Source organism: Rhincodon typus, chromosome 2, assembly GCF_021869965.1.
Source record: "Rhincodon typus isolate 14 chromosome 2, sRhiTyp1.1, whole genome shotgun sequence".
NCBI lineage: Eukaryota > Metazoa > Chordata > Chondrichthyes > Orectolobiformes > Rhincodontidae > Rhincodon > Rhincodon typus.
In genome coordinates, this window is record NC_063333.1 from 128,456,392 (window position 1) to 128,480,074 (window position 23,683).

At 42.2% G+C, this 23,683-nt stretch overlaps 1 protein-coding gene across 2 annotated transcripts in view; it reads left to right on the forward strand.

Moving 5' to 3' along the window:
* col6a4a (collagen, type VI, alpha 4a) overlaps positions 1 to 23,683 on the forward strand; it is a 164,989-nt gene that overhangs the window by 28,098 nt on the left and 113,208 nt on the right. For both annotated transcript variants that reach the window (XM_048613282.1, XM_048613286.1), the window contains 3 exons: positions 3,903 to 4,463; positions 5,911 to 6,495; positions 15,629 to 16,201. In XM_048613282.1, coding sequence (XP_048469239.1) covers positions 3,903 to 4,463; positions 5,911 to 6,495; positions 15,629 to 16,201 — 1,719 coding nt within the window. The remainder of the gene's footprint in view (positions 1 to 3,902; positions 4,464 to 5,910; positions 6,496 to 15,628; positions 16,202 to 23,683) is intronic.

Genomic DNA, 23,683 nt, shown 5'->3' on the forward strand with positions numbered 1-23,683 from the left:
TCATAGGAGCAGAGAGCCTCTCTGCTCCTATGATGCTGCTTGGCCTGCTGTGTTCATCCAGCCCTGCACCTTGTTGTCCCCAGAATATTTCCTGGGTCTCTAGATTAACAGTCCAGCGATAATACCACTAGGCCGTCACCTCCCCCTGCCAAATTTTTCTTACTGTCTAATAATTCCAGCTAACAAAGTGAAAGAACTTTAGGGGAAATTATTGCACGTTGACAACTAGTTAGGATAGAATGGAATTATTAGTGTTGCTGCTCTTTTGGGCCATGGGGAAAGTTTTCAAAATCTTGCCTGCCAGCAACGGCAATCAGAACATCATGAAGACACATGACTGATGGTGCTTTAGGAATCTTTTCTGGATAGCACTCCGAAAATCCACTCAGAATGTGTCTGTATAAAACGAAATACTGTGGATGCTGGAAACCTGAAGTAAAAACAGAAAATGCTGGAAATTCTCAACAAGCCAGGCAATATCTGTGGAGACAGCAACACAGTTAACGTTTCAGGTCAAAGGCCTGTCACTGTTCTAAAGAAAGCTCATTGATCTGAAACATTAGGGTGGGCTTGCATCCTTGAGATGGGTAGCAGGAGTTGGGAAAGATCCTGACTGGACATGCCAGTCTCATGAGCTACCAGCTCCAGGAGGGTCTTCTTAGCTGTGGATATCGGGCGTTAGGTATGCTGTACATGCTGGCTGAAACTGGAAACATAGCAGAGGCAGCCACAGGGGTGAAGATTACCCCACAATCAACCCTCATTAAGCCTTAGATGGCTCCATGTTGTGGATTTTCCCTCGTCCCATGTCCCGTGCTCAAAATGCTCCTCCCTGCTGAGATATCACATTTCCATCTATTATACACTCTACAGAAGCATCGAACCCGATTGTGAAAGTTGAATTTTAGAATAAAAGTTTTTAAGAAGTGATTCATTAATAATTTTCTACAATGTTTTAAGAAAAACTCCATTGACTGTAATCCAATAACTGTGCCTATGAGCTAGACCCTTTAAAATGTCAATAGCTGAAACCCCAGGTAATTGAAAATACTTAACCTTGTGCGAACATACTTTGTGAAATTGCTAACAGAAATGAGACAGAGCTATCGATCAAGCAGAGCTACATGTATGTCAGGTCTCAATTGGATGTGTGGGCTGTCAGACAACAATATTTTTGTTGAGAGCCCAGACCTCCAATAAAGAGCTGACATACATCCCTGATTGATTGACAGCTCTGGGTGGCTAACCTCCATCAATTTAACAATGTTTATGGTCACAGGTTAAGTGGTGTCATGGTCTTGTCTTTCAGCTAAAGGTTTTGGATGATTGACACCTTTATAAGGCTGTGGCATTGAAGTTTTAACATCATGGAAAGTTATAAAAGTAATTTTTTTTACACATACAGCTGTCACTGTTAGGTTAATTGCTTCTACACAGTGTTGGGTGGGTGAATGGGTATATATCTTGGCATTGGCACAGCATTGGCCATCTGAGTTGTTTGGGGGGACCTACCTTGGCATGGGTACATGACGAGCTATAGGTTAGGGAAGGCATTGCCGGACATGGGGGTCATGACAAATTCCTTTTCGAATGCACGTAATATGGACTGTATTTTGTGATTTCTCAGAGGTTCCAGAAGCACCAACCTTTAAAATCTGGCCCAATTTGATGAAAATTGTAGAGGAGTAGGCTATGCCTGTGGCCACAGATTGGAAGAACCAGATGTTTGCACATGGCCTGAACCAGTCTACACCCTTTAAATGTGCTCCTGGAAATTGAGAAGCCAAGGAATAATTCAAGTCCCTGCCATCATTTTTAATGGTTCCCCAAGACACCCCGTCTTGGTTGAGAGTCAGGCTGATTTATTCTGTTTCTCTCTCAACAGATGCTGTCTCATCTCCTGAGTCATCCCAGCATTTTCTGTTTTTATTGTATATATTTGAGTCTAATTGTTTGTTGTTAGGAGCTGTAATTAGGCCTGTATTAATACGGATATAATTACACGAAGAAGTCAGAATAAGGGCAACAATTTTGAAAAGTATTCTCCTAATTATTTTTTAAATGTATATTTCTTTCAAGTGATGGGCTTTTCTGGCCAGGACAACATTTGTTGCTCCTTCCTGATTGCCCCAAGAAAGGGGTGGCAAGACGCATTCTTGAATTGTTCGAGTGTAACCCTCAGCCTCTGGATTACTGATTACCACTGCACTACAGTCTCCCATATATTTCTATTGCACATAACATGGCAGTAAAGTCACCATAGTCCTCTAAGACCACACGGCTGCTCTCTCATTAGAGAGGAAACTGGTGACTTAACCTGAGGGTCACCGTGCCTCACGTGATGGGAGTGGTTGAGAAGGCAGATGCTCAGCCAGTGAAGGAATTGAACCCATGCTGATAGGCCAGCCATTCAACCAACTGATCTAACCTACCCCCTTAAACATGCTAGGATAAGAAATCTAGCATTGCATTATTCAAATCTTGCTGAACTGCTGCCACTTTCAGCTGAGAAAAGACCTGTTGTGCATCAACAAGGTCTGCAGTAGAGTCAGCAAATAGGGAACTTTCCAACAACCTTTGAGCAAAGTTTGTTATTTTATGTTAAGAACTGTACAACAAAGGAACATGCCCTTCTGCCCACGATGTTGCGGTGAACATGATGCCAAATTAAACTAATCCCTTCTGCCTGCTCTAGGTCCATAGCCCTCCATTCCTTGCATATTTCTGTGCTTAAATGCCCCAATCGCATCTGCCGCCACAACCACCCCTGGCAGTGCATTCCAGACTCCTACCACTCTCTGTGTCAAAATACTTGCCCCTCACTTCTCCATTTGAACTTTGCCCCTCTCACCTTAAGTGCATGCCCTTAGTATTAGACATTTCAACTCTGGGAAAACGATTATCATCATCAACCCTATCTATGCATCTCATAATTTTATTGACTTCTATCAAGTCTCCCCTCGGCCTTCACCGCTCCAGAGAAAACAATCTGAGTTTTTCTAGCCTCTCCTTATAGCTCATACCCTCTAATCCAGGAAGCATCCTGGTAAACCTCTTCTGCACCCCCCTCCAAAGCCTCCACATCCTTCCAGTAATGCTCGTGACCAGAACTGAACGCAATGTTCTAAGTGCGGTCTAACCAAAGTCTTACAAAGCTGCAACACGATTTCCTGACTCTTGTACTCAATGCATGATCAATAAAGGCAAGCATGCCAATCACCTTCTTTACCACCCAATCTACGTGCTTGGCCACTTTCAAGGAGCTATGGACTTGAACCCCAAGATCCCTCTGTACATTAATGCTGTTCAGTGTCCTGCCATTAACTGTATGCTTTTCCTTAACATTTGATCTCCCAAAGTGCACCACCTCACACTTATCGGGATGAAACTCCAAGTGCCATTTCTGCAACTGACCTATATCTGCTGTATCCTTTGACAACCTTCTGCACTATTCACAACTCCACTGAACTTTGTATTGTCTGCAAACTTACCTACCCACCTATCTATGCTTTCATCCAAATCATTTATATAAATCACAAAGAGCAAAGCTCCCAGCACAGATCTCTGTGGAACACCACTAGGCATGAACCTCCAGCCAGAAAACACCCTTCCACCCCTACCCACTGCCTTCAGTGGGCAAGACAATTCTGAATCCACGAGGCTAAGTCACTGTGGATCCCACGCATCTTAATCTTCTGGCTGAGCTTACAGTGAGGGACCTTGTCGAAAGCCTTACCAAAATCTATGTAGACAACATCCACTGCTCTACCCTCATCAATCACCTTTGTCATCTCCTCGAAAAATTCAATCAAGTTAGAAAGATATGGCAAGATTGAATAACTGAAATAATTTGATGACAAGTGACAAAATTACAAACGTATTTTTGCTTTATTTTCCTCTAGTCTGCAGTAAACTTGAGGTGGCAGACATCATTTTTCTAATCGATGGTTCCAGAAGTATATGGATTATAGACTTTAACAAAATGAAAAAGTTTATCGAAACCTTGATCAACTCAACTGAAGTCAGTGACACCAGAGTCCAAGTTGGTTTAATACAGTTCAGCTCACAAACAAGATTGGAATTCCAACTCAATCAATACCATGACAAAGCAGAACTACTGAACGCTGTTCGGAACGTTCAGCAGCTGAATGAGCAGACATGTACAGGCCGTGCATTGAGATTTACAGCTGAATACTTTGATAGCTCGAAAGGGGGTCGCCCAAATGAGCGACAGTACCTTATTGTGATTACAGATGGAGAGGCAGAGGATGAGGTGTATGAACCTGCCAAAGCCATCAGGGACAAAGGGGTTAATATTTTTGCCATCGGTATCATCAACGCTAATAACACCCAGCTTGTGGAGATTGCAGGTTCCCAAGACAAAGTTTATCATGTGGAAAACTTTGATGCCCTAAAGGATTTGGATAAATCGATATCATTTGAAGTGTGCAGTCGATCTGAAGGTGAGTTTCTGAAGTTTCCAAATTACTTTGAAAATTATTAGAATGATTCCACAGTGGGAGAACCATTTCAAATATGTGATGGTGGTGAAAGTCTCACTCACTGGTGTTAAATTCTGGAAACTCATTGGTGCTTTGCTGGATAGCAAAATTCCCGTTATATGTTTTGTCTGACAGCAGTGTTAATCATTGAGGACAGACCCCAAAAACTAGGCTTAATGTGTCTCAAGTTGGAATTATTACTGCTTTTTTCTCCTCCACTCCTTCAGATGGTCATATTTGTTGACTTATCGTTATTTAGGAGTCACTGCCTGTGCAGTAAATCAGCCAAGCATCCACTCTTCACAGGTGAGCCTGGCAAGGTTATTTGACTCTAGAAACCATCACAGCTGGGCCTTGTCCTGCTGGACCATTCAACACTATATACTGGCTTCGAAGAGATGAGGACGGTAAGGTGGGGGTAATGTGGTGTGGGGCTTTGGTGACAAAAGACAGAGCAAAGAGCTAGAATCTGTGACTATATCAGTGGTGGAAGGCAAGGGAAGGAAAATAAAAATAAAAGCATGTGACTGGATGTCAGGTGGGAGATGGATCAGGCTTAGGGTTAGGTTTAGAAGGTGACACTGGCCAGAATAATTCTGTGCCTTCCCACCACAGGCTGCTACAGTCCTGTAGCCACATTGCTAACCTTTGCTAATAAACTGTCCTCTTGCCACTGATAGAGTCCTAAAATTCCCCCACCACCCAGCCTTTGCTTACACAGTGCACTGACTGAATCTTGCACTATGCCATTCGCTAGAAACAACCAGGCAGAAAGACCCCTTCCCTCTAAAAAGTAATTTGTAGGTTTATTTACCTCATTATTAAATAAAGTGAAAGGCAGTGTTTGGTTGATCACGTCAAATTCTGAAGTGATGGAGGAGGAAGTAAAGACTTTTGCTGCGATATTCTGTAACATTTCTGGGTGAAGAAAGTAAGCTATTCCCTTTTCTTAACCATTATCTAAAGTGCGTTTGACATAAATTCTACCCGAACTGGGAATGTCGGGGCTGGTTAAAGTCAGAGGTTGGGGATGTGTGTGCCCTGGGCGATAAGGGTCCTGGAAACTGGAGAAGCACCAGTGCCCATGAATTCTCTCCTGGGCCCTGCTGTAACCCTTCCCTCACTGTGGCCAATCTATACTGCATGCCATAAATGGACATGATATCGTCTCAGAAGTTCAATGCCCAGAATTGAGGGTACCTTCCGTAAAAGGAAACATTTTATAGGAAAGGACTCGTTTAGCATCCAGCTTTCAGTCTAGACCTGAACCAATAACTTGACTTTTCTGTTTCCAGATTATTCCAGATCTGCTATGAATTTTGTCATCTGCTTTTATTTAAGATATCAAGCATTTGCCTTTTGTTTTTGCTTCTACTGATTACATATTGTTGGACTATTTTCTAAACAGAGTGCGGGAGGATAGAAGTTGCAGACATTGTCTTTGTTCTGGATGGATCAGACAGCATAAGTAAACCTCAGTTTGACAGCATGAAGAACTTCCTGATGTCAGTCGTGAACCGTTCTGAAGTTGACAGGGATAATGTTCGCTTTGGTGCCATTGTGTACGGAAACAATCCACAGACCATATTCAGGCTGGACAGCTTCACGAGCAAAGCTGAAATCAGAAGTGCACTTTGGGGATTACAAAAGGAGACACGCGGACCTAGGTACACAGTGAAGGCTCTGAAACTCGCAAGGAACCTTCTGACTGAAGAGAAAGGTGGTCGAGGAAAAAGCAATTCCACTGTGCCACAGTTCATTATTCTCATCACTGATGGAAAAGTCACAGATTCAGAAGACATACCGTCCTTAGCGAATGAGCTCAAGAAAGACGGTGTTGAAGTCTACGCCATTTGTGTAGCTGGTGCTAACAAACAAGAACTTCTGTCGATCACACAATTAGCAGACAATTACTATGATGCTCCAGATTTTGGTTATTTGGAGCAGTTATCCCCTATAATTTCTCAGTTGCTGTGTAATGAAACAAAACCAGGTGAGTAGTTGGTTCAAAAAGAAAATTGTATCAGTCAAGGAACCTGGGACATAAATCATATCCAGACCGTTGCATGCATAATCCAGATTAACATGCTAAAAGCTCAATGTAAATTTAATTATTAATCTGTTATGGACCAGACCAGACTCTCCTCAAAATATTTTAAGAAGGTAGCCTCAACCCTAACCTTTTCTTATTTTAAGGGTAGATGTGAAGTGCTGTGTTCCAGATGCAATGCGACTGGTCAAACTACTCAACGTTAAGCAAAACACAATTTATTTAAACACTACAGTTAAAATACAAACAAAAGAAAGAGAAATTTAGAATAACTTAACTATTGGAAAGCTTAACTGAATAATAGATACAGTACCAGTTACTAAGTAAGTGTTCTAACATAGTAATATCTATAAACACAGGCCTTGGCAAAAACACAGATTCAGACACAGATTCTCACATGCTGTTCTCCAATCCAGGAGGAGAAAAAAAATATCAAGAGACCATTCAGAGAAAGAAGCAGCTACGAGACATTCCCTGAAGCTTCCAACTCGTTTGATATCCCAAAGGCTTATGCTTAAACCTAAACCTAAAAACTGAGAAAAAGACTAGAAAGTCTGGTCTGTGAGATCTGGCCACACGCAGGCTGCATCCATTGTTCCCATTTTAAAAAACCCCAAGGCCTGTTTACTTTCTTAGAGACAGCTTGTTCCCTCTGCCTTCCAAACTCTCTTCCAAAAAATAACCTTTTAAAGTGATAGTATTGTCACAAATCAAAACTAACCTGACTTACCGATTCTGTGAAACTTCAGTTTCAGAAAATAAATAAAAAAGCATGGAAAACCAAACCTACTGAATAATCTTTGATGGAAATCAATGTGCCTAATGGAAGATCTGGTTAAGTGAGCTATTAAAAGGGCAATGATTTTCTGGCATTAACCAAGATTATCATTTATATCATATAAAAGAGTTGAAATAGCTTCAGAATTTACTTATGACTGACCCCTAAAATAAAGCAAAATAGTGTGGAATCTGGAAATCTGAACAGAAAGCAGAAAGCGCTCTAAATATTCGGCAGGTGGAATTTGATGGAAATTAGAAGGGTTTAACCCATTGTTTGCAAAGTGGTCATGCGTTTGACCTCATTCCAGGAAGAGGTGCAACATAAATATCAAACAGACTATAAACAAGGAACAGTGGTCCTTCCCTGACGTTAAGACAATCCGATTGTAAGTGTCACCCGCCAAGAGCTGTTAGCCAAATAGTAGCTAGCAGTTCATCATTGCTCGACAGTGCCACCATGGACAGATGGTTATTACTGGTAATGCAAATACCAAAGACCCAGGGTGGGCAAGAGACCCAAGCCAGAGTTGAATGATGACAGGAAGGAGGACTTGTGATGGGGGTTGTGGGGGAGGAGTTTTAGCAGCAAGAGGACAGGGGGTGACTCTCAGCTAGCAACCTTATTCTGATGCTGTGCCCCTTGATCAGCCCAAGGCACCTCCACACCTCTGTCCCAAACCTTTTCTCCCAAAGCCCCCAACAGGGTGAATACCAGCAGCAGCACCTATTGAATAGCCACAGTTGGTGGCAGTCTGTCTGTGAGCCTTCTTGGCCCAGATGTAAACAGTGGAGGGGTAGGGAAGGCAGTGGGGTACACTGCCCTCTGACATTAAATGCCACCCTGTCATCACCAAACTCATCTCAGGGTATGGTGTTAGATTTAGGTCAGTGGGTCTGTTAACATCTGAGAGGAGAGAAGCAGAGTTAGTGGGCAGGAGCATCTTTCTCAGCAATTTGAGGGAGCTTGAAGGCAGCCACTTGGGGTGGTGTGGAACTGTTAAAAAAAATGGAGTGCATTTGGCCAGATGTCCACTATATTCATGTCAACTCAAGAATTTAATAACATTGGGACCCTTGGGCTGTGCTCTTTTACTATCAAGATGGTGGAACATGAATTGAGGTACTCAAGGCCAATTAAGTTCAATTTTATGCTTCTTATTATTTTAATACTACACAGATATCCTATCTGATGAACGAGGTAGCAAGCAAGTGCTGGTATCTGGAAAACCAGTGTTCATTGACAGGAAGGGGATCCAAAGAGGCCACTGCCAGGCTTTAGCAGAAGGAGCGAAGTGGGTAGCACTGTGGGGCTTGTTACCCATGGTTGCACAGGGCAGTGACACTAGCCCTGAGCGAAGAACTCAAGATTTGGGAGACTCTGTTGAGGAGAAGAGTCAGCTGAGTGGGGAGGGAGGTCTAAACATTGGTGGACACATCAGTGCCAACAAGAGAAACAGCTTTGGGTGGGTATGCCATAGAAGTGGAGTATGCCAGTTGGCATCTGCAAACTGGCAAGTGTCTACCAGTTGAGCCTGATCCATCTCCAAATGACCAAGCCCAGTGCCAGTGAAGACTGTGGCTCTGCATGGAAACCACCACTGACCTCTTCACAAGGTCCAGCTGAGACCCTGGGAGTGACTGACCCCCAATATCAGAGCTGCTGAAGACCACTGTGGCTGTCAACTTACACCCCTCTTTCTGGGGATCTTACAGTGACATCTGTAGAATCTCTCGGTCTGTGGGGCTATGGTGACCAATACTGTGTTGAAGAGATCCAGAGACCATGTGGGCTCTCAAACTGATTGGAAAATCAATCAGAGAGGGTTGTGGTATTTGGGTCCCTTACTAGACTCCCCAGGGTAAAGTTTCATCAACTACACACATGCTCCTCCAGAACAGCCACTAATCTTCTTCAACAAGAAGGGGTCCCTACATTAACGTCCAACTGGTCTGCGACCGCCAAAAATAGATCTTTCAGGTGTGTCCCCATTTCCCAGGGACCAGTTCCAGCTCCAGCAATTACAGAGTGCAACAGCTTTTCTGGCCCCTACTGTGTCCTTTCAAGAATGTACAGTGAGGAATATGGGCTCACTACTGAGGATATTGCTGTTAATACATGTGAGAAACATATGCACCTCAACAAGGGAGAGACATGACTTCTGTCATGGACCAATTTGAATGATCATCCATTATTTCTAAATATGAAGTGTCCCCACCAATCTGGTACAGCCATTCAGTTCGTCCCAACTAGAGATTTGCTTAATGTGGAGGTCTGTTGCGAAGTGCACTGCCTAGCAGTATAGAGGGTCAGGGGAGGGAGGCAGTGAGCACCATGATGCCTCCTCCGAGATAAGGATGTGAATGATCAGATCTGACACAAGTTGAGGTACTCCTTAGACCACAGGCAAAGTACAATGATGTACACACAAGGGATACTAAAGGTGCCTGTAGATATTGTCTAATCACTTGTTCAGAGATTATTACACGTGTCTGGAGCAGGAGGGATTTGTTCTGGGCCTCCTGGCTCAGAGATAATGGCACCGTCACTGCAGCACAAGAGGTCCAAGGTGTCTGAATGCATAACTATTTCCTGTGATCTGTTGCCTTTCGGGAAAGATTCTAATAAGGCCTCACCTTTTAGTCAGCCCTGCCATCGTTTCCTTTATTTTGCATCCCATTGCCCGGTTCACACACAGGTGCACAGCTGAAAAGCTGAACGGATACACCTTCGTCTATCACTTCAACACTATTGAGCGAGCAAAGATACCGACAAGAGTTGTAATGACAAGCAGCTCCAGTAAGCAACAGAAGACAAACTTATCAAAGTATTGTAATTACTGCGCAATCCAAATGCAGCCAGGTGCTCTTTTAACTCTCTGGCGAGGGATCCTAAGAGGTGTACCTAAGGTAGAGGCCTTGGTAACCTTGCTGCTGTATGTAATTGGATGACCTGGAGGGTTCCAGTTTATTGAGAACTTCAGTCATCATGGCTTCTTGAGGTGATCGCTGTCATCCACACAAGTGCCAAGGATCTTGGTCCACGTCTTGAAGGAAGCCCCCACGCACAGAAGGAAGACGCTACTTCATCCTTACACCTCCAGCTCACTTGAGAAGAAACAGTTCCTGATGGAGAATTCAGGTGGCTTGCCCTCTTATTGCCTTGTGACTGCTGAGTACAGCCTGTACAATAAAGCAGTTACGCTTTAGGTCTGCATGCATCTCCGGCATCCACTGGCCAGTCAGCTGATTCTGGATCTCCATGAAGATCGCTAATCTTCAAGAAAAATGTCAATGACGCATCCATTAGAGACACTGCTCTATTTCTGGTCTAGGTAGACACTTCCATCTTCCATACAGTGTTGCTTCTGGAGTTCTAGTAGATGTTCTCTTTGCCATATCTACATTTACAGCCTATTTGTGTTGCCAAAACCTTCACATGCATATCATTAGCCTAGGGCTCTGGCAGTCCTCTGGCTATTAATGACCTTCACTATCAAGGTTTCTGTAGGTAACATCCGCAATGTTTGTGACTCTGCATTTAATCTCAAAGGCAAATTCACAGAGATAAGAGAATGTGTACCGGTGGAGATATGGGGAATGATGTGACTGTATCCAACGTGATTCCTCCTTCTCTTGATGGCTCACCCTAGTCTTACGAAATGTCCTTGTTTTCGTCTTCACTCTGATCTGCATGACAGAAAAGAACCAATTAAGTATTAAGGGATTCACATTGCCTCATTTCCAAGTCGTACTTGTACTGGAGATCCATGTAACCAAAGTTGTTCACGTAAGCACCATGTCATGTGCATGCCAGGAGGAACTGCAGTCATTTTCTCATTCTGTTGCAATGGAACTCCTGTTGTGAAATCTGAAATTGTGTGGTAGCTTTAGTGCCGTGAACAAGTCCAAAGTCTCCTGCTCCTCCATGGGTGATTATATGGAACTACAGTACCCTTTGGCCAGTATTAGTTCTCTTACTAGTATTATCGCAAGACTATTGATTCAGTGACCCAGGTAATGTTCTGACACCCAGTTTGAACTTTGCTATCACTGTAGATGAAATTTGAATTCCTTAAAAATCTGGTATTTAAAATCTAATGATAACCGAGAAATCAGTATCAATAGGTGGAAAACCTATCTGAATCACTAATGTTCATTAGGGAAGGAAACTGCCATCCTCACCTTGTGTGTTCAAACCTGCAGCATGGTGATTAACCCTTAGCTGCCCTCTGAAATGGCCTAGCAAGCCACTCAGTTGTAACAATGAAAATGAAACTGGATGGACCACCTGGGCACCAGAAATTAAACAGCAAAATCACCTCTGTCAACTCTGCAAAGTTCTCCTTACTAACAACTGGGGGTTAGTGCCAAAATTAGGAGAGCTGTCTCACAGACTAGTTAAGCAACAGCCTTACATAATGATACAGTCAGAATCATAACCTACAATGACCTGACCCACCAGCAGGAGAGGCCCAGAGGAGGTAACAGCACTATAGAGTACAGCTGGAAGGGAGTTGCCTGGAGAGCTTTCAACAGTGACCCTCATGAAGTCTCATGGCACCAAGTCAAACACGCACAAGAAACCCCCCTGTTAATTACTCCTTATTAGCCTTCCTGGACTGGTGAATCAGTACTCCTCCATGTTGACCAACACTTGGAGAAAGCACTGGGGACGACAGAGTGTTGTAGGGATTTCAATGTCCACCACCAAGAGAGGCTTAGCAGCAGTACTACTGATTAAGCTGGTCGGGTTCTAAAGGATATAGCTGCTAGACTGCGTCTGCAGCAGGTAGTGAAGGAACCAACAATAGGGAAAAACATTCTTGACCTCATCCTTACCATTCTGCCTGTTGTACATGTGCCTGTCCATGACCGTGTTGGTAAGAGTGACCACTGCACAGTTCTTATGCAGATGAATCCAGTTGCCACATTGAAAATATCTTACAATGTATTTTATGGCACTATCACCGTGCTAAATGGGACAGACTTCAAACAGATCTAGCATCTCAAGACTGGGCATCCAGTCTTGCTGTCCTGATGCTGTGAGATGGTGTGAGAACATCAGCAACAGCAGAATTGTACTCCAACACAGTCTGCAACCTTGTGGCCTAGCATATCCTTCATTCTGCCATTACCCTCAAGCCAGGGGATCAACTCTGGTTCAATGGAGAATGCAAGAGGGCATGCCAGGAGCAGCACCAGGCATAGCTAAAAGTGAAATGTTAACCTGGTGAAGCTACCAAACAGGACTATTTGCTTGCCAAACAACCTAAGCAACAAGTGATAGACATAGCTAAGTGATCCCACAACCAATGGTCAAATCGAGCTCTGTAGTCCTGTCACATCCAGTCATGAATTGTGATGGAGAATTAAGCAGGAATGCAAAAGATAAGGCTGAGGCATTCATGATGATTTTCAGCCAGAAATGCAGAGTGGATGATCCATCTCACCTCCTCCAGAGGTCCCCAGCATCACAGATGCCAGTCTTCAGCCAACTTAATTCACTTCACATGATATCAAGAAACAGTTGGAGGCACTGGATATCGCAAAGGCCAAGAGCCCTGACAACATTTTGACAATAGTACTGAAGGCATCTGCTCCAGAACCTGTACTTGCTGTTCCAGTTCAGCTACAACACTGGCATCTGCCAACAATGTGGAAAAATGTCCAGATGGGTCCTGTAAACAAAAAGCAGGACAAATCCAAATTGGCCGGTTACTGCCAGATCAGTCTACTCTCGATTCTCGGTCAAGTGCTGGAAGGTGTATTAACAGTGCTAGCAAGCAGCACCTGCTCAGCAATAACCTGCTCAGAAACACCCAGTTTGGGTTTCGCCAGGGCCACTCAGCTCCTGATCTCATTACAGCCTTGGTTCAAACATGGACAAAAGAGCTGAATTCCAGAGGTGAGGTGAGAGTGACAGCCCTTGATATCAAGGCGACATTTGACTGAGTGTGGTATCAGTGAACCCTAGCAAAACTGGAGTCAGTGGGAATCAGGGGCAAACTCTCTGCTGGTTGGAATCATACTTGGCACAAAAGGAAGTGGTTGTGGATTTTAGAGGTCAGTCATCTCAGCTGCAGGACATTTCTGCAGGAGTTCCTCATGTTCATGTCCTAGACCCAAACATCTGCAGCTGCTTCGTTAATGACCATCCCTCCAACCATAAAGTCAGACATGAGGATATTTACCAATGATTGCACAACGTTCAGCACCATTTGTGGGTGCTCAGATTATGAAGCAGTCCATGTTCAAATATGACAAAAACCAAACAATATCCAGGTTTAGGCTGACAAGTGGCAAGTAAAATTTGCACCAGACAAATACCATGCAATGACCATCTCCAATAAGAGACAATCTAATGATCTAATCTAATCCTAGAATTCCCTCTTTAATGGCATTATACATCCAACTGATGCACATATACTGTAGCAGTTCAAGAAGACAGTTCACCACTACCGTCTCAAGGGCAACTAGGGCCAGGCAATAAAGGCCATTCCAGCGACATTGAGGTTCCATGACTGTGTGAAAAAAATTTAAATCATTTGTTACCACACATTTTTCTTCAATCCATAACCATCTGTAATCACATTGAGCATGTTGCCAAATAAAATTAGTCCACGTGTTTGCAGCTAAACCTCTTTTTGCCTTAATGTACTTCAGCATTAAGGAGGGTAATGCAAGTATGTTTATAAATTGTAACAGGGCAACATTCTTGTGTACAAAAAATGATTCAATTTGAATATATAGGGCATGTAAATATGTTGCTCAGGGAGTGAAAAATCAAGATATTGTCAATGCCTTCATTTCCTTTTTGTCTTCCGTTTACTCCTTTTCTCCTTAACTGAGACAATCTTTAGCTATTATTCAGCATATTTTACGTCTTTGGAGCTTTTTTGAAAAAGGTACTAATTGCTTCAAGGTTGTTCTGCCCTGGTTCCATTTTCAATCCTAGAAAGAACTTTCTTATGATATCTCTGAGGTTCTTCTTACATTCTTCTCACGTCTTCTCGAAATTTCAGTAAAACATATCTGCTCCTTGTATAAACACTATGGAAAAACAAATTGAATGTAGCTGACCTAATTTCTACTAGAATAAACTCCCAATAAGATTAATGAGTCCTCTGCAAGGTTGTGACAGGAGCACTAACACTATTGGCACTAATGCTGAAACCAGAGATTGGATTTTCAAAATAATCCTCTCTTAAGTTCATTCATGGGATGAGGGCATAGCTGGCCAGGCAGCATTTATTGCCCACCCCTAATTGCCCAGAGGACACTTAAGAGTCAACTACACTGCTGTGGGTCTGGAATCACATATAGGTCAGACCAAATAAGGATGGCAGTTTCCTTCCCTAAAGAGCATTAGTAAACCAGATGTGTTTTTCCTGACAACCAACAACAGATTCATGGTCATCATTACACTCATAATTCCATATTTTCTTAAAATTTCAAATTCCACTAACTGCCACAGTGGGATTTGAGCTTAGGTTCCCAGAATATTACCTAGGTCTCTGGATTAACAGTCCAGCAATAATGCCGCTAGGCCATCACCTCCCTTAGTGCTCACATAGAGTCTGGGTCTGATACTGCTTCTCAAATGCACTCATGGGATATTATTTTTAATTGTAAACTCCTTAATCAAGCAGGAGATTAGCACAGCACTTATTTATTGGCTCATGAGCCTCTAGAAGGCAGGAGCTGTCTGGTTGGTGCCAGTGGCAAAAGCAGGTGCCAATTATATTGGTGCTTGACACTGCCTTGCAGTTGAAAACAGGCAATTCCTTAGAGGTCTATTAGCATAAAACTGTGAAACAAAAGCCAATGGGGTAAATCTGAGATACTGTGTGGTATATGCCACTGTTGCATCCACTAGTGCGATGCCTTAGGAGATTCACTTCATAACCTTTCTTTTTGGTTTCAGCCTAAGGTACTGGTACCCAGTGGGGAAGGATGTCCGCACAGAATCTTTGGCAGAAGACAGACTTATTCTGATTGAACAGGGTAGATGAGTACTTAATTCAGACTCTACTCACAATGGGTTCCAAACCTGCAACCTTTGAAATCTAGCTCCAGGATTTGTAATCAATTCCTTGAAATCTTTAATTAAAAAAAGTTCTTTGAATCTCCACCAACTTGTACAGGCTCATATTTGTATTCTTCACCAAGTAGAAATTTATGGGTGGTTCAAATATTAATCTGTATTTGCCCACTCTATGATTTTTTCTGTACATTTTTTTCAACACATCATGTGACCTTGCTCTAAATGCTCTCTAATTCTATTTATTTTATACAGAATGTGAACTCAAGAAAGCAGACATTGTTTTCCTTCTGGATGGCTCAGAGGTAGTAACAAGCGGTGACTTTGAGTCAATGAAGAGCGGCTTGAAAGACTTTGTCAAGTTGTTTAATGTTGGTGAAAATCATTTCCAGTTTGCTTTGGTCCAGTACGGTACAACACAGCGTTTTGAATTCTACTTGACACAGTCTGATTCGCATGACGTGCTAAAAAGCAAGATTGATGAAATCACTCAGATTGGTGGGGAAACCGCCACTGGAGCCGCTTTGACATTTGTGAACGCCCACCTCCAGAAATTGGAGGGAAATCGAAGAAATGAAAAGGTGCCCCTCTACCTTTTAGTGATTACATCTGGGACATCTGTTGACAGTGTAGTTACAGCAGCTGCTGAGTTGCACAAACAGAATATTCTAATATTTGCGCTCGGTATTCAAAACGCAAAAGGCTCTGAGCTTCTGAAAATTACTGGATCACCACAGAGAAAACTGTTTATTAAAGACATTGGTGACTTAAGTAAAGTTAAAAGAAGAATTGTTCGTAGTATCTGTATTCCCCATCCTCCTCCACAAGGTAAGAGAACTTCTAACAATGATACGGCGTTTTAAAGGTTTGTGCTTGGCTCTCTATACCATAACTCCAATCTCCCCAGTCACTGTTGAACTACATCATAAATGTAACCCTGTACTGGCTTAGACTGTTTCATTGTCTTTCTCCATGTTTTGTTTGGTGGAATGGGGCTTAGAGAGCCTCTTCTAGATCTGTTTCCCACTCCATTTCCGGAGTCCTATCTCTATCAGTCTTAAATGTCCGATTCATGAATAAGTAATTATTATTAAGGTGCACAGGAGCCAAAATGCTAAAATTAAAATTATTAATAAGGTGCACAAGAGCAAATACGTATGTAAGCTTCTGAATCCTTAGGATATTGGATGTAAGGCTTAAATAAGAAGAATCTAGTAGTCAGAATCTGTACTTGTGTTCAGAGTTCTGCCTTGAACAGTTCCCAGAAAAGTATTCCACATTTAAAAAAACACTATTTTCTCAGCTGTTTGTGGGCTGCCTGCACCCGCAGGCTGTCGCCAGCATTCAGTTTTGGGGGCAGTTTACAGGCAGAATCTGATGGGTAACTTTAAGTTAGAAAGCGTAGAGATTCCTTATTTAATTGTCTGTGCAGAAATTTAAAATTAGATATTCTTGCTTTTCAATTTCTAATGTAGGTTTAGCTTAGTTGGCTGGTTTGCAATGCTGAGTAATGTTAACAGCATAAGCTCAATTCCCCCAGCAGCTGAGGTTACCATGACAAGACACTCCTTCTCAACCTGTCCCCTTGCCTGAAGCATGGTGACCCTCAGGTTAAACCACCACCAGTCACCTTTCTCTAATGAGAGAGCAGCCTTATGGTCTGTTAAGACAATGGTGACTTTACCTCTTAATAAAAGAGGAACAAAACAATATTAAGCTGCTATCTGCTGCAAATAAAAGCATTGACTATATAATTTGAAGCATGCTGAAGCTAAATATTTTCCATTATCAGTGGAAAAGCCTATTGGAAACAGTGAAGCAACATATGTTTCTTCCTTTCCCAAACTTGGTTTCCCTGCTCATCTCACCATCCACAATTGATCTGCAACCTCTACCAATAGTGTCAGTGGCCCACATCAACTGCTCAGCCCCCATATGGTTCTCATGTAAAACATTGTGATGTTACTGAAATTGGGAAATAGCAGCTTGATGATATAACCTTGGATCCTCTCGGAGTACACCTCTGGCACTTGAACACAGGCCTCCTGGCTCAGAGGTGGGGATACTAGCACTGCACCACAACAGCCCTTAAGTTTACATTTCACAACCTTTCATTTTCAAATCTGAGCCCACATCCCTAGAACGTTAGCCTGACAATAGCACTACTCCATGCTCTGCCCCAAAAGTGTGGAATGTTACACCAAGATCCAGTACACTTCAATAACTCATTCCATTCTGTCAATTGTTATCATGATGCCCTTATAATTTAATCCAGAATGTAGCTTTATTTCCAATCTTGGACAGAACTTTCAAAGATCAGGAAGCCAGAACAAGATCTGTATCTTAAATAGCATTTTTACAAGATTTGAAACCAGTTCAATGCATTAGAATAATAGCATATGTTTCCAAAGGCTCAGTTCAAACCTGCATTGCATAATGCAGTTCTTTGTAATTCAGGCTAAAAGTCCAGTGTCATCCCTGATTGTATGTTGGGGCAAGTGGCCTCATTGTGGTATTGATAAAGTTAACACAATTAACATTAGCATCAGTGGTTGAGGCAGGGGAAACGAAGTCAGGATTTCATGCTTTAGATTGCTGTCCTGTCAGAAGATGCAAGTGTTTTCAATAGGTGAAGGCAGAGAAACAGCTGTATTTCCCTTCAGAATCAAAGAAGTACTGACCTCTCCTGCCTTTGAATGACATTAAGTCAAGGTTGGGATGTTAGTTTAAACCTACAGTGTTCAGTTTCAGTCGCAAATTATTCAGATCATGAAGCAGTCTGTATCTGGCTGCAGCAAGACATAAGACACATTCAGGTGTGGGCTGGTAAGTGACAAATAACTTCCATTATTCCTTATTCAGATGTGTGCTTCATTAGCAAGGCTGGCATTTATTGACCTTCTCTGACTGCCCATGAGTCGGGAGTGGTGAGCCACTTTCTTGAATCCCTGCTGGAATCACACACATGCTAGGCAATCATAGTCTTGACTAAATTAAATCTAATCACTACCTTTGACACTCAGTTGCATTAACATTATTGAATGGTCCACTCTCAATATTGAGTGACAGAAATACTGTGGTTACAAGAGGTCAGAGACGGGTTTGTCTGTAGCAAGTCTTCCCACCATCAAAGCACAGACAGGAGTCTGATGGAATATTCTTCCCTTGATAAACAGTTCTAACAACATTCAAGATGCTGATTGCCATCCAAGCCAAATCTTGATTGTCACACCATCTACTTCCTTAAACGTTAAGCCTGGCTACAACAAGCACACAATGACACTAATGGGTACCATCTACAAATTCCACTTCAAAATCTCACCAAGGATTTTTTGAACAAGACCTCCCTAACCTGCACATTCAACCACATGGAAGAAAGAAAGCAGCAAAAACATGATAACACCATCACTTCTAAGTTCCTTTCCAAACATCACACGACATCCTGACTTAAATATATTCCCATGACTATAACACCACTGGCTCAAAATCCCGGAACTAGTCTACTTAAAAGGGATGTGGGTGGGCCTTCAACACATGAATTTCTACAGTTTAAAGAGGCATATCACCACTATTGGATTGCTTTCTCATTTACATTTATCTTGATACCTTAAATGGTTGTTTGCACACATATATACTCTTGTAGCAAGAGTTCTTGTGTCTCAGTGGTAGTGTCCCTTCTTCTGGGTCAGAAGGTCTGAATTCAAAGTCCCACCTGCCTCAGACATGTATGGTAATATGGCTGAGCGAGTTGATTAAAAATATCCACACAGTTGTAATAACGCACAACCAGGTTGTTATTGAGACACTATTCATGATTCCCTTCAAGCGTGGTACTCATACATCGACACATATACTGTTTTTACCTTTGATCATTATCTTCCATGCATATCACCAATAAATCATAGTAAAGCTAAGATACTGCTGTATAACTGCAGTATTACTAAACATGGACACGGCAAATTCACTGAGTCTTCTTAATGTCTTCCAAAATTCAAGATGTCATGGTTACGTTGTCCTTTCAAACTCAGTCTCATCCCCTATAAACACATATGATCACATGTTTGACAGACCCTTACACATTTGATAATCCTGTTTGTCTGTGGTGGTGCTGGGCCTGAAATCGGTTGATACCTCATGATCATAAGCTCAGCAGAAGGTACCTTAACACATTGGGTGCTGATCCCACAGGCTAGTAGATTCTCATAGATACTTTTACAACACTGAAGAGACCCTTTGGCTCATCATGTGCACAGTGGTTACCACCCATCTGCGATAATGCCAGGTGGGAATTGAAATGTAACCCTTGGTTGACAAAATCAATGCTTTGTCCACTAAGCTATGTAACTTGAGATACTGAAGTACTTCATTACATTTACTGTCATCCACAAACCCTGCTTCTTCCCTGTGCCTTCATTGTCAGGAGTTATCGGGATAACATTACTTTCAACATTTTAATCCTTTCAACAAAAATTTGCTTTCATGTATTTTTAGTTTTTGAACAAGCTGTTTGTAATAATTCAAAATTCCCAATGCATTTAAGTAAAGCAGCACCAGCATACAGAGTGGCTGTATCCTTTTCATCATCAGAACGGCAATGGAATCCATTCAAATGACTACCACCAGCTGATATATCTAATCCGATTAACATTCGTGCAAGTGTAACTGTTAATGTCTACAACAACCACTTGATTCAAACTCTGAAGCCTTTAAAACTCTGTACTCAATTTCAGCACCTCTTTCTTGCAAATAGCATCACAGTTAGGCTAGGGTTGTGGCAGACTCAGGACAATCTCAGGATATCATTTTATATCCCCTACATCTGCCGTAACTTTATGCCAAAAACATTGCTAATTGCCACACACCATAATTAATAGGAATTGATTACAGCAATAATGTCTATTTTTCAGGCATACATATGATGAAATGTTCCCCACTTGCCCTGGTTGGGCACAGCTCAAACAAAACTCGAGAGAGTGACACCCTCCAGGTCAAAGCAGCCTCCTTGATTGGCACCATATCCACAAACATTCAGTTACTCTAACACTAGCATTCACTAGCAGCAGTGTGTACAATCTACAAGATGCACTGCAGAAATTCGCCAAAGAACTTTAGATAGCAGCTTTTGAAACCCACAGCTACCCAATCTAGTAAGATAATTGAAGCAGACATATGGAAACACCACCACCTGCAAGTTCCCCTTCAAGCCACTCACCATCCTGATTTGGAAAAACAACTGCCGTTCCTTCACTGTCACTGGGTCAAAATTCTGGAATTCCCTCCCTAATGGCATTGTGGGTCTACCCGCAGCACATGGACTGCTGGGGTTCAAGAAGCCAGCTTACCGGCACCTTCCCAATGGTAACTAGGGATGGCCTATAATGGCTGATCCAGCCACCAATGCTCATGTACCACAAGTGAATAAAAGAAAAAAGCCTGGAGCTGGCTATTGGTAACACTGAAATGACTATAAAAGTATTCATAATGTACACAAAATTGTCCAACCTCTGTACCTGTAGGTGCAGTTTCAGTTAACCACTGAACGAAGACATGAACAGTGTTTTTGCATGCAGAATATGAAATCACTATTACTATGGTCAACATTATCAGACAAAAACTCTTGTGGAGCCACTGACAAAATCTCAGATCAATTTCTGAGGAGGAAGTGAGTATCATTATTATATAGAGTGTACTTTAGATTCCCAATGGGTATCTTCTATCAATATTTCTCCCATCCACAACAATTTGTGGAGTTGGGTCAGTTTCTCCATGAGTTCAGAGCCTCTTTGAGGACGCCCCTCCTTTAAGACATTCATTTTTGGCAAAATCCATCTTCTTTCTTTTAGAAATGATTTGGCCATCTGACCTAATATATCCTTATATAGCTCATTGTCTAACTTTATTTTTTAATGCTTCTTGGAACACACTTATGTTAAAAGAACTGTTTAAGTGCAGGTTATATATGTCAAATAAGAATAAAATATGTTGGAAAAGTGTAATGCTTTTCTTTCTCACAGCAATTGTAACCTTCATTTTCAGCTTTTAACTAATTTTCTTTTTCAAAACGCATTTGTTACCGCCCAGGTGTACAGCCCTAGATTTCTAATGGAACTCCTTTATATGGCCTAGGATTGACCTCTGGTTGATGTTAAGAACATGTCCATTTGTGCAGTCTTTGATCTTTGCATCATGTCCCATACCTGAATCCCTTCCTTGCCCATGGAGCCACAAAAGGCAGTGTTGCCTCCATCGCCTCCACAGGGAGTGGAGGATTTGGGATCATGCTGTATCTTCCTACCCCTGCTCTCCTCATTACAAGGAGATTGGGTAAGTTGCTGTGGGAGTGACAAGTACCCGAGGACCCAAATCAGAAGTTCTCTGCTTATCCTGAATGTCCCAATTCCCCACCTGAACCATGTGGGTTCGCTCATATAGATGGTGAAGTTTAAGCGGGCATGGAGGGAAGCAGTGCCAAGCTCTCTCTTGCATTATCCCCTTATCAACTTTTAGACTTGAGGAATGCCATCATACTTAAAATCTTTCTGTCTCCATTGGGTTAACTAATACTGCCACCTGCTGAGCTCTCATCCCATCACAACACATGGGGTGATCAGAGCACCTCAAACTTTTACACTGCCCAATTACTTTGCACACTGTCACTTAGATATTCCCTTCTTTAGCTCTAGATTCATGTTCTGTTCATCTGGGATGAACAAGATGTTGATCCAACATCAGATTGCTCCTGGCTACTCCAGGTGTGGAGAATTTAGCAACTTTCTACTTCCTGGCCCCCACTGACTACTCTGTAGGTTCTTTATCTCTGGCCTCAACCCCGTTTCTAGATTTTTGTATGCACATCATTAGCCGTGTAACATGAATACTGTAACCTTTTTTTTATTACTTTTTACCAAGGACTGGACTGTCCCCGTCCACGTTGCTTTCTATCCATCTTACAGTCTCCTGTTTATTTTCAATTAATTTATTTTGAAATGACCAACTCTTCTTAAGTATTTCTGTTTCTGTTATTACTCTTATGAACTCCAACTTTACATTCCAAAATCAAGTTGCCATCAGCAAGGTGTTCAATTTTCACTTGCTTGAACCAGTGTCACATTACACACAAATATACAGTTGTAACAATGCAAGATCAGGTCTTAATAAAAGCCAATACACTGCGGATGCTGGAAATCTTCAACATAAATAGAAGTGCTGGAGAAACTCAGCAGGTCTGGCAGCATCTATACAGAGAGAAGCAGAGTTAAAATTTTGAGTCTAGTGACACTTCATCATCATTAAAACCTTTATAGAATCCCTACAGTAGGGAAACTGGCCATTTGGCCCATCGAGTCCACACTGACACTCCGAAGAGCATTCCACCCAGACCCACCATATCCCTGCATTTCCCCATGGCTAACCCACTGAGCCCACACGTCCTTGGAAGCTGTGGGCAATTTAACGTGGCCAATCCACCTAAACTTCACATCTTTGGACTGTGGGTGGAAACCCACACAGACATGGGGAGAATGTACAAACTCCACACAGACGGTCAGGTGAGGCTAGAATCAAATCTAGGTACCTGGTGCTGTGAGGCAGCAGTGCTAACCACTGAACTGCTCTGCCACCCTAGAGTTCTGGATAAGGATCACTGGATGCAAAATGTTGACTGTTTCTCTCACTACAGATGCTGCCAGACTTGCTGAGTTTCTCTAACCCTTTCTGTTTGTGTTCAAGATCAGGTCTTTACTGATATCATATTCCTGACTCCCTTTACTGTACTACTGTATGATAATTCATTCACTTTGATACCTTTTTATCTTTTGATCGCTGTGTTTCATTGCATATTACCAAGAAGTCATGGAGAATAACAAACATGGGCCCCACAACATACACTTAGCCCTTCTTAATCAATGATTTCAAATGGAAATTGAGGAAAAGGGTAAAGCTTCATGAAAATTGATCTATTAACTTGTCTTTATATTAGTGAGTACACAGTTTGTCAGAAAGCACCAATTAAAATCACAAGGCAGAGAAAGAGACCTTTTAGTTTGTTGATTCTGTCAGTTCCCTACAAGAACAATTTAGCTAGGCCCATCCCCTTTTTTTTCTCCTATCATACTGGAACGCCTTGGGCTGAAATTTAAAACTCTTTAGGGTCGGGATCAGAGGCAGAGGATTAAGTCCAAGGTTTCACACAGCTAGCCATCGTGCAGGTTCAGTGCCATAAATCTGCACCCCATCTTTAAAATGGCTTTTTCAGGTTTGGAATGGCGTCCCATCTGTAAGCAGAGGAGGCCAGTTGAGACAAAGAGAGGA